This window comes from Maylandia zebra, linkage group LG2 (genome assembly GCF_041146795.1).
Source record: "Maylandia zebra isolate NMK-2024a linkage group LG2, Mzebra_GT3a, whole genome shotgun sequence".
NCBI lineage: Eukaryota > Metazoa > Chordata > Actinopteri > Cichliformes > Cichlidae > Maylandia > Maylandia zebra.
In genome coordinates, this window is record NC_135168.1 from 16,067,872 (window position 1) to 16,082,914 (window position 15,043).

The 15,043-nt window shown below is 38.1% G+C and overlaps 1 protein-coding gene across 1 annotated transcript in view; it reads left to right on the forward strand.

Moving 5' to 3' along the window:
- Nucleotides 1-11,779, forward strand: part of glrbb (glycine receptor, beta b) — a 30,193-nt gene extending 18,414 nt beyond the window's left edge. Inside the window, exons 8-10 of the mRNA XM_004553630.5 lie at nucleotides 1,705-1,857; nucleotides 5,451-5,743; nucleotides 10,623-11,779. Coding sequence (XP_004553687.1) covers nucleotides 1,705-1,857; nucleotides 5,451-5,743; nucleotides 10,623-10,919 — 743 coding nt within the window. The 3' untranslated portion in view covers nucleotides 10,920-11,779. The remainder of the gene's footprint in view (nucleotides 1-1,704; nucleotides 1,858-5,450; nucleotides 5,744-10,622) is intronic.
- The last annotated feature ends 3,264 nt before the right edge of the window (nucleotides 11,780-15,043 follow it).

Here is a 15,043-nt window from a genome sequence, read left to right on the forward strand (position 1 = left end):
TTTCTAAGTATGTTTTACCAAAAATTCTGATGTTATCATCAAATGGCCAAATGTACAACAAGGACTACACAGGATAAGATCTGTTTGTTCCCATTTGTCATGAGAAGAATTAAAAAAAAAAAAAAAAGCTATTTACTATATAAATATGAAATAATAAAATTGTTTATTATTTCTAAAAATCAGATTTATCCCCAGGTGGTGATTTTATGTTTTTATCTGCTGTCTTGAACTGTGTTTGAAGCTAGCAAATTAGGTGTGCAGCATCAGTTATCATGACAGTGTGCCCTGCCAGAAGTGAACCACCTACTGGGTTATCCTTCTTGGTCCTAAATATTGAATTGCATTACAGGCCTCAGTACCCTTATATACAATTATGTGGTCCTTACTGAATATTGTTGCTAAGAGGTTTTTTCTTTTTTAAATGTGTCTAAATACCAGTGAAGGGTAGCAGACAGCTTGTAAAAGTTGTCATTTTCCAGGCTGCTTGCCGAACTAAGAATAATAACTAATCCTGTAATAAAAGAAGTAAAACTGCAAAAAAGAAAAAGGTAATGGTACTGTGGTATACACTCATGCAGACTTATGTGAGTACAAAATGAATTCACAATGAAATGGAAAAATCTCTATCAGCCAACAGAGCTGGTATGACCTCAATGCTCTCACACTTGGGGAGGCACACTGCTGGCGATGAGTCAGGCTTTTAACTGGTTGCCATGGCTACCTGGCCAGACACAAAGATCACCTCTGTCTACGACTGGTTCAAGCCTGCTTGGCGACACAGGCGGCTCTTATATGCTGTATAAAAGCTCCAGAGATCCCTGAGCTAGTTAAATATTACTTCAGCCCACCCACTCTACCATCCCATTAGACCGACTAACTAGGCTCTATATTCAGAAACAAAAGGCTCTTGAAAAGGTCTGAATCTTATGGATTCTTATTCCTCAGGCTTACTAATGATGGCTTTACTTCCAACAGGAATGAGTGATTGAAAAATAGATAAGTTATTAGTAGGAATGTATATAGTACTTTCAAGCAAAATCACTTAAAAAAAAAGAGAAAATGGAAGTGCCAATTCTAACAGTAATAACTCAAAGGATTTGGGGCAGGTTCAGACATCCTACACATTTGGCACATTCACAGTAGGAAGCAGTATTTTCTGATGTGCGACCTTGAGTGCTCAAATAAGTCTCAGCTTTAACAAAGTTATGTGAAATTATATTAAAGCCTATTGGCTGTTGTCTTCTCTTTTTGCTTTCTCCATGACAAATGATGCACACTACTGCAGTTTGCTTTTCTCTTTGGCCAAAGGACGAAGTAGAGTGCATAAAGAACTTACCTTACCTCCTAATGCCTAATGTGGCTTTTATAGACCGTTCAGTGAAGTGCCAGTTCTCTCACCTGCTCTGTTTCAGTTAAGGGACTGGATGCTCTGAAGACCACATTTCAACCAATACGTAACATTTTATTTTTTCTTATTGATCTTAAAACTACTGCTGGCTATTGTCTCTAATTAATTATGCTTTATGGGAAAAGGTAAGGTGGAGCATGGGCTTCATATAGTGCCATTTCTCTGAATTGGGACACATAAATCATGTGCATGAAGGCACTGCCAGTGCCATCAAGCACATGCCTACTTAACTACCTTAGCTATGTTTTGATGAAATCATGTTTTGATATGTGACCATTGTTTCCATTGTCATGCAGGGTACTACACTTGTGTAGAGGTTATCTTCACCCTAAGGCGACAGGTTGGCTTCTACATGATGGGTGTTTATGCCCCTACGCTGCTCATCGTAGTCCTTTCATGGCTTTCCTTCTGGATTAACCCTGACGCAAGTGCTGCCAGGGTTCCTTTGGGTATGGATTACTTGATAAGTTTCACCGATCTTTATCAGTACACATTGTCTGTGAACTATTTCTTGTGCTTCCATCCAGGGATAAGTGCATAATTAGATCAAAAAGAGTGATGGGTGAGAGTGTTTTGTTTTTTTTTTATTGGAGGAATTAGACATTTAAACTACTGTCTAAAAGGATTTCTATTGGGCAAAAGGCTATAGTAAATAAATAGAAACCACTCTAAAGTATTTGGATGTTTGTATGGATCACTGACTTATCCATCACTTTGACACCATGAAGGACTTATCTGTCGAGGTTGGTGTCATAGCCATCGTTTTTCTGTATGTGACAAATCATTGAATGTCGCTGTAATTGACAGATGGGACCCATGAAGCAAGAACCCTTGTCCAGTGTAAGCTAAATACACATGAATCAGAGCTGAGAGCTTAAACCCATGTTTAAGACCAATAACTGCCCCCTTTGCTGGTTAGCCAGTTGGTTTATGCCTAATTGTCATAACTTTGGTTTCTCTTTGCTGTTATGTTTAAAATCTAAAACATTCATCCACTCAAGCTATTTTTCCCATTAGACAAGAAGCTGATTCCTATAAACATCCACTGATAAAATGCCTTTTGTTAAATTTTAGCTTATTATCGCTGGAGGCAAGGCCAGGCTCTTGTCTTTCACTTAAATTCTTATGTTATTCTGTGCAGTCAATAAAGTGTTACGGAGACAGTGGGAATGCAGAAGCTACTTGAGCTGGCCAACAGGGCACACCTGATCCCTATTAACCAAAGTAATGAAGGAGTGTGCTGAAGCACACAGGTGCTGTTTTATTTCCAAATTAAAGAAGCACACGTTGTATCAAGCCTGAGGGAGGTTCAGGTAGATTACTAGAGTGTTAGAACGAGCCCCAAGGGAAGTGACAAGGATTGTCTGGTACTGGTAGTACTTAGATTATAGTGTGACTTTGTATATGTACTGCATAAATCACAGGACCCAGATGAACAATATCTAGTGGCCCTTTTTATAACACTGATTGTTGACACAATTTGTCTTTCGCTTAGGCCTGTATGTTGGAAAAAGGAACTAGGTTAATATATTCTAAGCACAGGCTGGCACCACTGGCTAATATGAAGTTGTCAGTTCTTTTAAACAGTCGGTTTCATAAGTTTCCTCAGCTAAAACACACTCTTCTCATAGCATCATTATAGGGTTTTTTTTTTTTATTTCTTTGTCTTGCCCCGTGGATGCCCTTCTGTCTTGTGTCTCTACTTAATGGATGTCCTCAAAACATGTGACACCTGGAACTGATTAACTAACCTGGTCAAATTGTAGCTTAATTTAACGTCTGATGTGGTATGGTACAACACATAACAGTGATAAACTTACCACTCAAATGCTCCAAATCACAGGCTCCACTGTGATTTTTCACATTCAGTTTAATGAAATAGCTGAATAAGTAATTCGGCTATTTCAGAGAAGGCCATCTCTGAATGATGTTACAACTTGAAATTCAAGTCCTGAATGTAAAAATACTCAGATAAAGACACTACTACTGTCACATGAATGAATGTAGTGAACTAACAATTTTAACACTATTTTTACAGCAGATATATTTCAAGTATGTCTTACATGTACCAAATATAAACGTTTTGGCACACCCTTATGTGTTCAGATTAATTAGAAAAATGCCTCAAGCAAGGTTATATATCACTGTATAGATGTTATATTTGCCTATTTCTTATAGATGTTTATGCATTATCTTTCCTTCATATGCTGTAAATGCTTATACTACACTTTACAAACACTACACTTTTCAGAATTGACAGAGTATTTGTAGATCTTGTGCTGGCTTGAGAAAAAAAATCTTTCCATTTGCTTGTCCCCCTCCTTCATAATTCAACCTGTGTGTAATATGTCAGTGTCACCCACACCCAGTGTCACACTGGCACGTCTGTGTGTGTGTATTCAGGGCTGCACAGATAAGATAATCCATTGTTATCCCACTTCAGTCTTCCACTGCTTCCTTTTTTCCATCCTCCCTCCAGTTGTTTATCACCACTTTCATTCCATCATCACTCCAACTCCTCCTGGAAGCCTCCCCTGACTTCTCTCTAAATGGGATCAGTCCAGGTCAGTTAGCACCCAGGTGTGGGAATACTCTCATTTATAGCTCTGTGCTGTGTGTGTGTGTGTGTGTGTGTGTGTGTGTGTGTGTGTGTGTGTGTGTGTGTGTGTGTGTATTCGAATAATTAAAAAAAAAAAAACTTCATCTACCTGTTACTACCACACACCCAATCCAATTGTTGGTACTTCCTGGCTTGTGTAGTAGCCACTAGGTAACAAAAGCTCAACACGGCCCCTAGCATCCTGGAGCACTTCCGTTGTGTTTTGGAGTTTGTACGTGTTTTGTCTTTAAAGGCCACTGTAAATATACTTTTATTTATTCACTCCACATAAAATGTAATAAATAAATTATAAAATACAGAAACCAACTATTTACATTTCATACATTTCAACTTTTAACTACTTAAATTTTCAGCTTTTTCCTTTTAAACAAATTTAAAGTGAAACAACACAAAACACTGCAAACCACAACGCAATAAATTAAAATATGGGGGAAAAAAAAAAAAGGGGGGGAGAACGCCCAGATCTTTAATTAAGGGAAAGGTTGGCATTTAGAAATATTAATATCACACTCAACTGACTGCGTTTTATCTTCCCATTGCACTGATGGGTGGACAGTTCTTAGGTGTATGTGCATGTTGTTTGTGGAGCCGGCTCTATATGATATCCTTTTCTTGTAGACTACACTCTGCCTTTGTTTTGTCACTAAGATTGAAATGGTTCCAGACTTTGCTTCTTTTCTTGGTGTCACTCATTTTCTTTACTGTACCTTTCCAATGTGACGGTGTTGTCTCTTGTTGTTGATCCCGGCTCTCTTTCTTTCCCTCTCCCTCCTGCTCTTGTTGTGTGCTACTGCTGTTGCGAATGTAACTACCGCCCCCTCAACTCAGCGCTGAGCAGAGGGGGAAGGGGCGCAAACGCAAGGCTCTGTTTGCCGTCTCTGCTCAGCGCAAACACAAGGGTGACTTGCAGCGTGAAGCGAAAAACAAAAAACCCACGGCTCGCATCGGTCACTTCAAAGATCCGGCTCTAAGAGCCATTTCGTTCGCGACCGACCCATCACTAGTATCCTGTAAGGATGCTTTGGTGCTTTGCAAAGGAATCTCCAACCTGTAAAAATGATTTAAAAATGCTATTTCATTAAAGGCTATTTGAGCTCTTGGAAATGTCCTAATAAATGAGGTAACTCTGACATTCTAAAAGCTTTTTTGCAGATTAGTGTATTACTAAATGAATTTTTAATTTTTTTATTCATTAAAGATGAAACGTATTAGTGTTCCCTCCTCAGCCGTAAGTTAATCAAATGCTTAACCTCTGTGATAAATAAATATTTTTGCTATACAGGGATGAAGGTTTTATGTTTTGATTACTAGCTGTTTTCACAGGGACTAAAATGTGCACATATCTCTCAATATAAAAAACAAAAAAATACCTCATCTGACTATAATGACTGACAAGGTCTCTTGTTATAACTCTCCATACAGGCATCCTCTCAGTGCTCTCTTTGTCCTCTGAGTGTACCTCCTTGGCCTCAGAGCTGCCTAAAGTATCCTACGTCAAGGCTATCGACATCTGGCTCATTGCTTGCCTGCTGTTTGGTTTCGCCTCGCTGGTGGAGTATGCCGTGGTTCAAGTGATGCTCAACAGCCCAAAACGCATTGAGGCAGAGAAGGCAAAGATAGCATCCAAAGAGAAGGCTGCAGGAAAGAGCCCTGCTGCCCGGAACAACACGGTCAACGGAACCGGAGGGACACCGCTTCACGTCAGCACCTTGCATGTCAGTATATTTGGTTTTTGATAATTTGAGTGTGTTTGTATCTGTAAGTCACCTCTAAGTAGCCTTCTTATGAGAGTTTGCATGTAGTATAACAGGAGCAATTCAAATGAAAATGCACCAGAGGACACATGCTTTGCATATGGTGCTCAAACTAGTGGAATCCATTTTTTGCAGTCCATTTTAGATCTTTTATCATGATCATCAACAGCTTTTACTTTTCAGAGTTTCAACTTTGCATATGCGTAGTATAATTTCAATGTCACCATTTCTTGTCCATCTATATGAGGGCAGTTGGTATAGGCGTGGCCACATTATGCATAAAAATATATGCCTATGTTTGGAACACAGAAACTCAAAACGCAAAACCTTTTGTCTTCAAATACAAGTAGAAAAAAAGCAATTTTTTGACACATCAAAAGCTTAAAATTCCCCATTGAAAGGCATTTAAAACCTCTGATTTTGTTCTTTATCCACTTATATCTATTTAGTTTTTGCTAAAGAATATTTGGACATGGAGGCATAAACCAAAACATCTTTACATTGCCTGAAACCCTAAATAAGAACTCATACATTAGGCATAAATATTTGCATCATCCATCAAGATAACATCGAGGGTATTTATGTTATGTGGGACTTGATTTCAGTTGCATTTTGCTTAATGAGAGCACAGATGCTTGTGTAATCAATAATGATGATATCCATAACGACCTCTTTGGGTTTTGATGCCCCAGTTAATCACCAAAACATTTTAACGATGGTGCATTTTTGTTGTTGAGTGACTGTTGAGTGTTTGGATGCCTGTGTATAGTTTTTTTGCTTTTATGTAACTCCCAAACCACATCAACAACCAGATCCAGTATCTGATAGGAATATTACGGCACTGAGAAAAGGGAAATCCAGTCATTAATAATTGGCATTGTGTCTGACATACACATACGCACAGCTTGGTCAGGGCTCAAGTCTGACACTTACATGCACAGGGAGGATGTTGCATGGGTCTTCCGATTGTATGCCCTAATTGCAATTAATTTACCTCTGAGTCTATGTTAGTCCGAACCACATTTGGTCTGAGAGGATTACATTATTCCATTGAGGTTTAATAGGTTTTCTTGTCAAAACCAAATCAAAATAATGAAGCTTTAATGAGCTTAATGACTTCAGTGAATAAGCATCCTTAGTCTGATTAGATCCTGTTCACCCCGCAGGCCTTTAGGGAAGTCGATGAAAGGGATTTTTTTTGGATGACATTAACTTAAGTCCTCCTGCAGATTGTTTTGTGTAAGCACAGGTTGTGATAACATGTAGAGGCTGTAGAGGAGTCACAAGAACCTAGATGAGAGAACAGCCATATTAGGCAAAATTTCATAAAACAAAGCAAGTCTAGTTTTGGCTCCAAAGATATTTTTTCCTCTTAAAATAGCCGTAGCTTTGATTTAGCATCAGAGTTCTATCCAAGTTTCAAGATCAAACAGCTCTTTTACAACATTTTCAAAGGGTAGTCTGTTTCCAATTGAGTCCAGCTATCTTGCATAGCCTCATTTCAATGCTCCTTTCAGTTTGGAGAAAAACCTCCATACAGAATCAATATGACATCATCACTACTGTAAAGAAACAGAACACTTTTTAATGTGTCAAAGAGTAGTTAGAGCAAGTGTGGAATTCAGTTTCCTTTTGCCATAATAAGAGGTTTAAAAATGGCACAGTCAAAAATGTTTCTATATGCTGTTTTGTGCTGCTTGGTTCGCAAGAAAGGTATCTATACAAAGTACAGACGTGATGGAAAAGGGTTTCAGTTGTAAACCCTCATGCAGTCTTAGTCTGATAAAGATAAATTCCAACTTGCAGAAAAATGAATGTGTCTGTATTTGTGTATTAGAAAATACTCTTATATCTTATGTGATGTTGTTGGGTACACTTACCTTCATAATTTGTTGGACAAAGACACATTTTTGCAGTTCTGCTTCTATACGCCACCACAGGGGATTTTAAATCAAGCAATTCGGATGTGATTGAAGTGCAGACTTTTGGCTGTAATTCAGTGGGTTTAACAACAAATTTGGATCAAGTCTTTAGGAATTACAGACATTTGTATACATAGTCTCCTGTTTTTAGGGCTTACTAATAAGCAGTTTTGTGGCCAGACCAGGCCCATTCCCTCATTATTTCATGACAAATGAAGCATATACAATGTGCTGGTATTAGGGGTGCAACGATACACAAAATTCACGGTTCGGTTCGGTTCGATACTTTGGTGTCACGGTTCGATATTTTTTCGATACAAAAAAAAATGTTCATGCCTTTTTAATTTGTCATTTATTAAAATTATAAATATATATTTTAACACAAAAGTACAGTTTTTAAATTTAACCCTAACCCTTGTGCGTGTTGTTTTTTAGCTCGTCATATTGCAGCCACAGAAATTCTTTTGTCCATGAAACCATAAAGCTGCACTTTCTTTTTGCCTTATAGTCTGATTTGTCATAACTTCTCCGTTTTGTGGTAAGCTTTTCTTTGGCTGTCACTTCTTCACCCTGACCTGTCTTATTTGGCTCAGCAGAACTAAAATATATATCTGTCTGTGAAGGTTCTCAATCATCCAGGTCATCGTAGTGAAATATATATCCTGCCGCACTCACATAAGCTCAGCGATTCTCTGCGCGATCAACCTCTCACATGTTTAAGCTGCGGGAGATTTCACTTGTCATGTTTGCATAGTAAGCTAACAATTAATAAGACGATGTCAGAGGAATTGGTGCACAAATTATCATCACTCACAGATCAGTACTGTCGCTCTCTATACACAGTTCGCACGATTGCAAAGTGAAAGCAAAAAAACAAGCGCAAATTCAAACGCGATTTCAATATGTCACATATTGACAGTGGCTCACCCAATGACATAATTACCCAGCTACATTTCTGAAAGAATGCAAAAGCATTGACATATATTTTTCCTTCCTACAATAGCCCGACAGGCAGGGGAGAGATAGCCCCGGGACGTCGGGCTAGCGATATTGCGAGCCCTGTATCTGATTGAGGAATCACTCATCTTTGGAAAAGAGAGTTTATTACAGAGAAATGTCTCTTTCCAAAATAAAAGCTATACTATCCGTTTCTTCTGGGCTATATTCTCAGCAGCATATTAAACATATCAGGTCTCCATAAGGAGAATCCTGTGCTAACAGCTGTCTAAATGACTCGGCTAAAGTTTGTAGCATGCATGCTTGTTTTTGTCTTTGCACTAGGATGATGTCGGTGTAAATGTGCAGTCATATTCGTTGTGTTCCCACTAGTGCTTTCAGGTTAATCTTGTTGAAATAACCTTAACGCCACAACACGGCAAATCTCCGTTAACGAGCTACCCTATACAGAGGGGCTAGACGGCCAACACGTTAACGAGCTAACTGCGCTAACACACTAGCTCCCACCCATGTAATTGAGCATTGCATGGCACATCCAACATACTGTTTTACTTTAGTCCATGACTCGCTTACCTTCAGGGTCATACGTCACATGAAAACCAAAATAATTCCAAACGCCAGATCTGAATGAGGGTGGGGAGGTCCACTTCTGTCTCGCTAGCTTGCCCTGCGCTCTTCCTTCTGACCATCCTGTCTGTGTTGAGTGCTCAGTGAATCTGCGTTCGACTACTCCGCCTAGGCTGCACTCTCGAGCCTAGGCGGAGTAGTCAAATGCAGATTCACTGAGCGCTCAACACAGACAGCATCGTCAGAAGGAAAGTTGATAAAATAAATTACAAATTTTGTATTGTTCTTTTTTTTTTCTCCCCTTTGGTTTTCTTTCTTTCTCTCCCCCTCTTTCTTTCATTCTTTCCCCCTGTCCTATCCCACAGTCATGTCTGTCCCGTTTGCAACTGAAAATAAAATAAATTCATAATTATAATAAAGGTCAATCAAATGGACCAATATGATGATCCACTTAAAATAAATCCTCTTGGCATCTTTCTTGGCCTCAAGACAACAATTCTGATAGCTATAGATCCAAACGGGACACAAAAAAAAAAAAAAAAAATTGAAAAAAATTGAAAAAAAAAAATTTGAAAAAATTTTTATTGTTCGATACATATGCGTACCGAACCGAAAGCACTGTATCGAACGGTTCAATATCGATACGAATATCGTTGCACCCCTAGCTGGTATAGACTGATCAGCTCCATTATAACTGCTCCTGTGCATTGTTCGCTGGGAAAGGCCACTTCCACTCAGGGTGTGCTTGGCTTGCAGCCGTGCTTCAGCATCGAAATAAATGGCAGGACTCTGGGTTTCCTGGTGGAGCATGTTTTTGGCTCAAGTGACTGGATGTAATAGAAAACACTTTTGGCAGCTACTAAACAAGTAGAGAATGACTGATTGTGCAGCAAGAGGTAAGTGACAGGCATGAGGAAAGATGTGCAGAACTTAAACTAAAGTAGCAGATGAGTTCTGTCTGCTCTAATAACTTAACTTTGGTCAACATGGGAATAGTGTTCCAGTGTGAACTTTGCAGCTAACCATCCTTATTTAATTTCTACCAAGCTACAATACACTACAGTGCAGAATAACGCAGTAGAGGTATGGTTTCATTGGTTTAAAGTCTTAAATTAACTGAAGAACTTGCTGTACAGGTGGAATAATCTTGGGGCCACTGATAAAGCTACAAGCCTTTATGGATTGTAAAGTCAGTCTGTTGCTCACTCAACCAGTTTTGAACCACTTTGCTGTGGCTACTCTGCCTTAGAGGCTGCCCGTAGCGCTTTCGGAATATTACTCTAATCTTATCATGGCTCAGATGTTTCACACAGATAAGCGTATTTTTAGACAGAAATGATGCAGAATTCAATAATCAAGTCGGTCTGTGTCTGTGTGTGCTTTTGTCCACCCAGGTTGCTGAGACCCGCTGCAAGAAGGTATGCACCTCTAAATCAGACCTGAGGACCAATGATTTCAGCATTGTGGGTTCACTCCCACGGGACTTTGAACTGTCAAACTTTGACTGCTACGGGAAGGCCATCAATACTGGTTCTGGTCTCGGCAAATCCCAAGCAAAGAACAACAAGAAACCTCCTCCCCCAAAGCCGGTCATCCCCTCTGCTGCCAAAAGAGTTGACCTGTACTCGAGAGCTCTCTTCCCTTTCTCCTTCCTCTTCTTTAATGTGATTTACTGGTCTATATATTTGTGATTATCTTCAAATGATCTTGTATTATCGACACACCCCCCCCCCCCACACACACACACACACACACGCGCACACACACACCGTCACAAGTTTCTTAACTATCAAAGTGAACTTAAAGAAATGTGAAACCTACCCATGCAAAATGATTTTGAGAGTCATTATATATTACTATAATTGTTATATTTAACTTAAAAAAACACACACATTGTGACCATTTGTGTATAAAAAAAATCATTCCAAATCAGTCTTTCTTATCTTTCCTAAAAAGTAAGTATAAAATCTGAAGCTTTGTTTTTGTAGTACTTAAGAGGTTAATACAGGGTTGCAAATAAAGCAACTGATGTGATGCAAACAAATCCACAAAGACTGATTAAGAAATAAACTGTAGTCGCGCAGATCGATTGATGATGCTTATGGATTTATTAATTTATTTGTTTGATTAATTTTTGCCATTGCCCAGTGGGAGTATGCTCGCAAGTTTAATACGTTTAAGCGTTTTATTTAAGCTTTAATGCAACGTGCAACATTATAATTACCTTGCATGTTAAAATAATGCATGTATATGAAAACAAAGTATAAAAAAATATATGTATAGAATATATATTTAATATATTTATTTAATATTATTTTGATTTGCTCTTGAGAAGGTATGTGGATGCGAAACACTCCTTCCTGCTCAGACGGCCATGTGACACTGCCACTCCTCCAGCAAATGTAATATTTGACACTTTTATTGTGTGTAAATGGATCACTACTGAACTGGGACCATATGTTTGTGAAATACACAAGCAAAGAAAAATAAATGAACAAGCAACTTTTCACCATTTAATGTGATTAAATTAAACAAAGATTTAAACCGAGAACTGTTTTTCATTCATTGCTATGCTCCAAATATTCATCTTCTTTACCTTTCTTTTTTTACTTGTTTGTTGATTCTTACTCAGCCTACAGCTGGTTAACATATATTGCTAACAATAAGACAAAAACGGTCTATATTTACAACATTTTCCCTTCTGCACTGTCCATATGCATTCGGAACATCATGCGACATCTGTTTCTTCACCTAGGCTTGACCTCTCCTAATCTGCTAAACCAGCCATCAATTATTCATGAAAACCTGCTTTGAAAATGACCCCAGACCATCACTGTGAGACTTCTCGTATGAAATCTGTCTCTGGCTTAATGAAGCAAGATAAATGCTGACCTCATGTCATGACAATAGGGTCATATTAATGAAGTTTGAAGTCATTTAGGGCAGGTTTGCTCATGTAACGGAACAGTTAAAGTGTTATTTGCCCTGATCTCCTGTTTTTCTTTTTTTCTTTTTTGATTTCACTACATGACAAAAACATTTTTTTTTCTTCTTCTGCAGCTGCCATGGTTACAGACAGACTACAAAAATCAACCTATGACACAGAATGGTAGTCAGACTGAGACGGGGAAAAACAGTATTTGAAGCTTCTAAAATAACATTTAAAAGCATATAAAGTATGACTCATAAGAAAAGTATATATTTTACTGATTACATATTTGAGGTTAGTTTTAATAGCTCTGTAGACTCTTTCCAGGTCTCGCTGAATCACAAATGAAAAAGATTTTGCATTGCAGTGCCCCCCAATGGCGGCATCTAGATTTCTTTTAAGTGATGAGTCGATAAAATGCTCTCCTGGGAGAAAAACAGATGCAATGCCAGGTTTTGCACTAGAGTACTGGTATCACTTTAAGACAAAGAGTTGGATTTCCACTCTATATTTAAATACATATGAAATGCTACATGACATTTGCTTGGAAAGTTTATTTTTCTTCAGTTTTGTAAATAATCCAAGATTATCAGACATTTTAAACCTTTGAAGCGTTTTAGCACTGAATTGTCTTTATAAGCAGTACACATTGCAGCTGCTAGCTGAGGCTTTTATCTGCTCCAAAAATAAACATAATGATACATCTGCTAATAGGCTACCAGCAGTGGAAGCAATAAAAACAAAAAGATTAATGATGTCATTTATAGCACCGCAACAGTAGATGCAGCTCTTGTTACAGGTGTGACTCATCTGTCTGTGGTTTTGCGAGTGTGTGTGTGTTTATCTGTGTGTCTGTGTGTGTACTTGTGCTCCACCCCCACAACCCAGCACCCTGCTAGTAACACAGTGCAGTAACCTATATCACGCAGGGTGCTTTCTAATCCAACATGACCTCTCGCCAGGCACCCACCCAAGGCACCAATACAAGCACCATGACAGTCAGGCAATGATTAGTGGAGGAAGAGTTTGGGAGAAGAGGCCACAAGGCTTATTGGAAGCTCATTTACTTTAAACAAGGTTTTCACACATGAGTGTTGTGCTTTTAGAACCTTTCCCTAGGCACTGAAATAAAGAAATAAAGTCTAGACAATGATTTTCTTGTCAGGAAATTTATACCATTGCGTAACATTATTACCACAAAAAAAAAAATTCATTCAAAAGACCATATCGTGCAAAGAGTGCCATGTTGTAATATTTCAGTAACTATCACATCTATCAGCAAATAAAGTACATTCTGTTTACTTTTACTTTTTTCTCATGTTTGCACACTGTCATTGGGAATGTTTTATCTGAAACCGAAGACATAATGGAGTATTTTTTTCCCCAAAGACCAAAACAGATTTTGGGTCAGCTACAATTTTCCACTACCTCACCCTTCACAGGTACCATAGCTGTCTGGGTTTTGGCAGTACCTTGAATACGGACGGTTAGGAAGTGTGGAGGATGCCATTTCCTGTCAGAGCTCAAAGTGGCTAAAAGCTTAGTTCCAGCCAGACTAAAAAAATCTGTAAAACAGCCACGACCATGGGTCCCATCATTAAAGTTAGTTCTGCACAAGAGCAAAAAAGAGTGAGGAAAGACAGGGATGAAATACTGTCATCAAGTCAAAAAAGGCTGCACCTGGAAGAAATAGAGGGTAAGAAACAGTAAAAGCAGAAATTGAAGGATAGTAAAAGCTGATGAATAAAATAGTGAACTAGAGATTATAAAAGAAGCTAGACAATTAATTCCTTTAAAATAAAAATGTGGAGTCATCAGTTTTATCCAGCTCAGGAATCATGAAGCATCTTATTATTTTTAAGCATTTGGACATGCAATTGTAATTAAATTTACATATCACTTACATTTTAATTGTGTATGAATGACTATATTATAATAAAACAGGTGTTTAGGCAGAACTATGTAAACCAGTTAGGTAGAAAGGAACACAGAATCCCATGAGTAACATAATGGTATCATTAAATGATTAATTTAATGTAATGAATGACATCTTAATCTTAACCTTCAGCTTTTCACCTCATTTAAAACCATAATGCAACAGCCTTAAATGCATATGCAAAATGTGCATGAAGTAATATGCTATGTAGCTGAAAGACAAACAAACAAACATACATCAGACATGGTCTTAAGAGTTTGAAAATGGAAGGCAGTTGCCATATCTTTTCAAGCTCTTAACACTACCATGACAACCTACAGAGACATGCATCAGACATGATTTAGTTAGGAGAGACAGCTAGAAACCATTATAAACTTGCTTCTCTTTGAATGCAGTGTGGAGTTAGTTGTTTCGTTACGGGAACAATCCACATCAAAGATCACTTTAAGTCTACCAGTAAAAGCAGCATTTTTAACTGTTTGGCCTGAAAACAGACTCATTAAAACAAAAATAAAGGGAACCCTGAAGACAAGATGACACCAAATACTAATAAATTCCTTAACAGTGTCAGTGTCTAACAGTGTCATATATTCATATGATTATTATTTTTTTATTTAGGTATTATTGAAGCATCTTCCTAAATGCTTTAAAGCTCAACACTTCACATTTTTCCTTAGTTTAAGTATATAATTTCTGCCACACAATTTCTCACACATGAAATATGATTCATAACTAAAGGAAACATTTTAATTACAGTATTGTACAAATGTCTTGAGTCACCACTCATTGCTTTGCTGGAGTCCGATATTAAAGTAGTCTTGAGCAATATTTTTTCAGGCTTTTTGGAGGTCTTTCAAAGTTTTGAAATTTGGACATCTGCTGCTGCTTCCACACATTTTTATTTGGCCATTTTAAGAAGAATGTTTGTTTGTTAACCCACGTAACCTGGA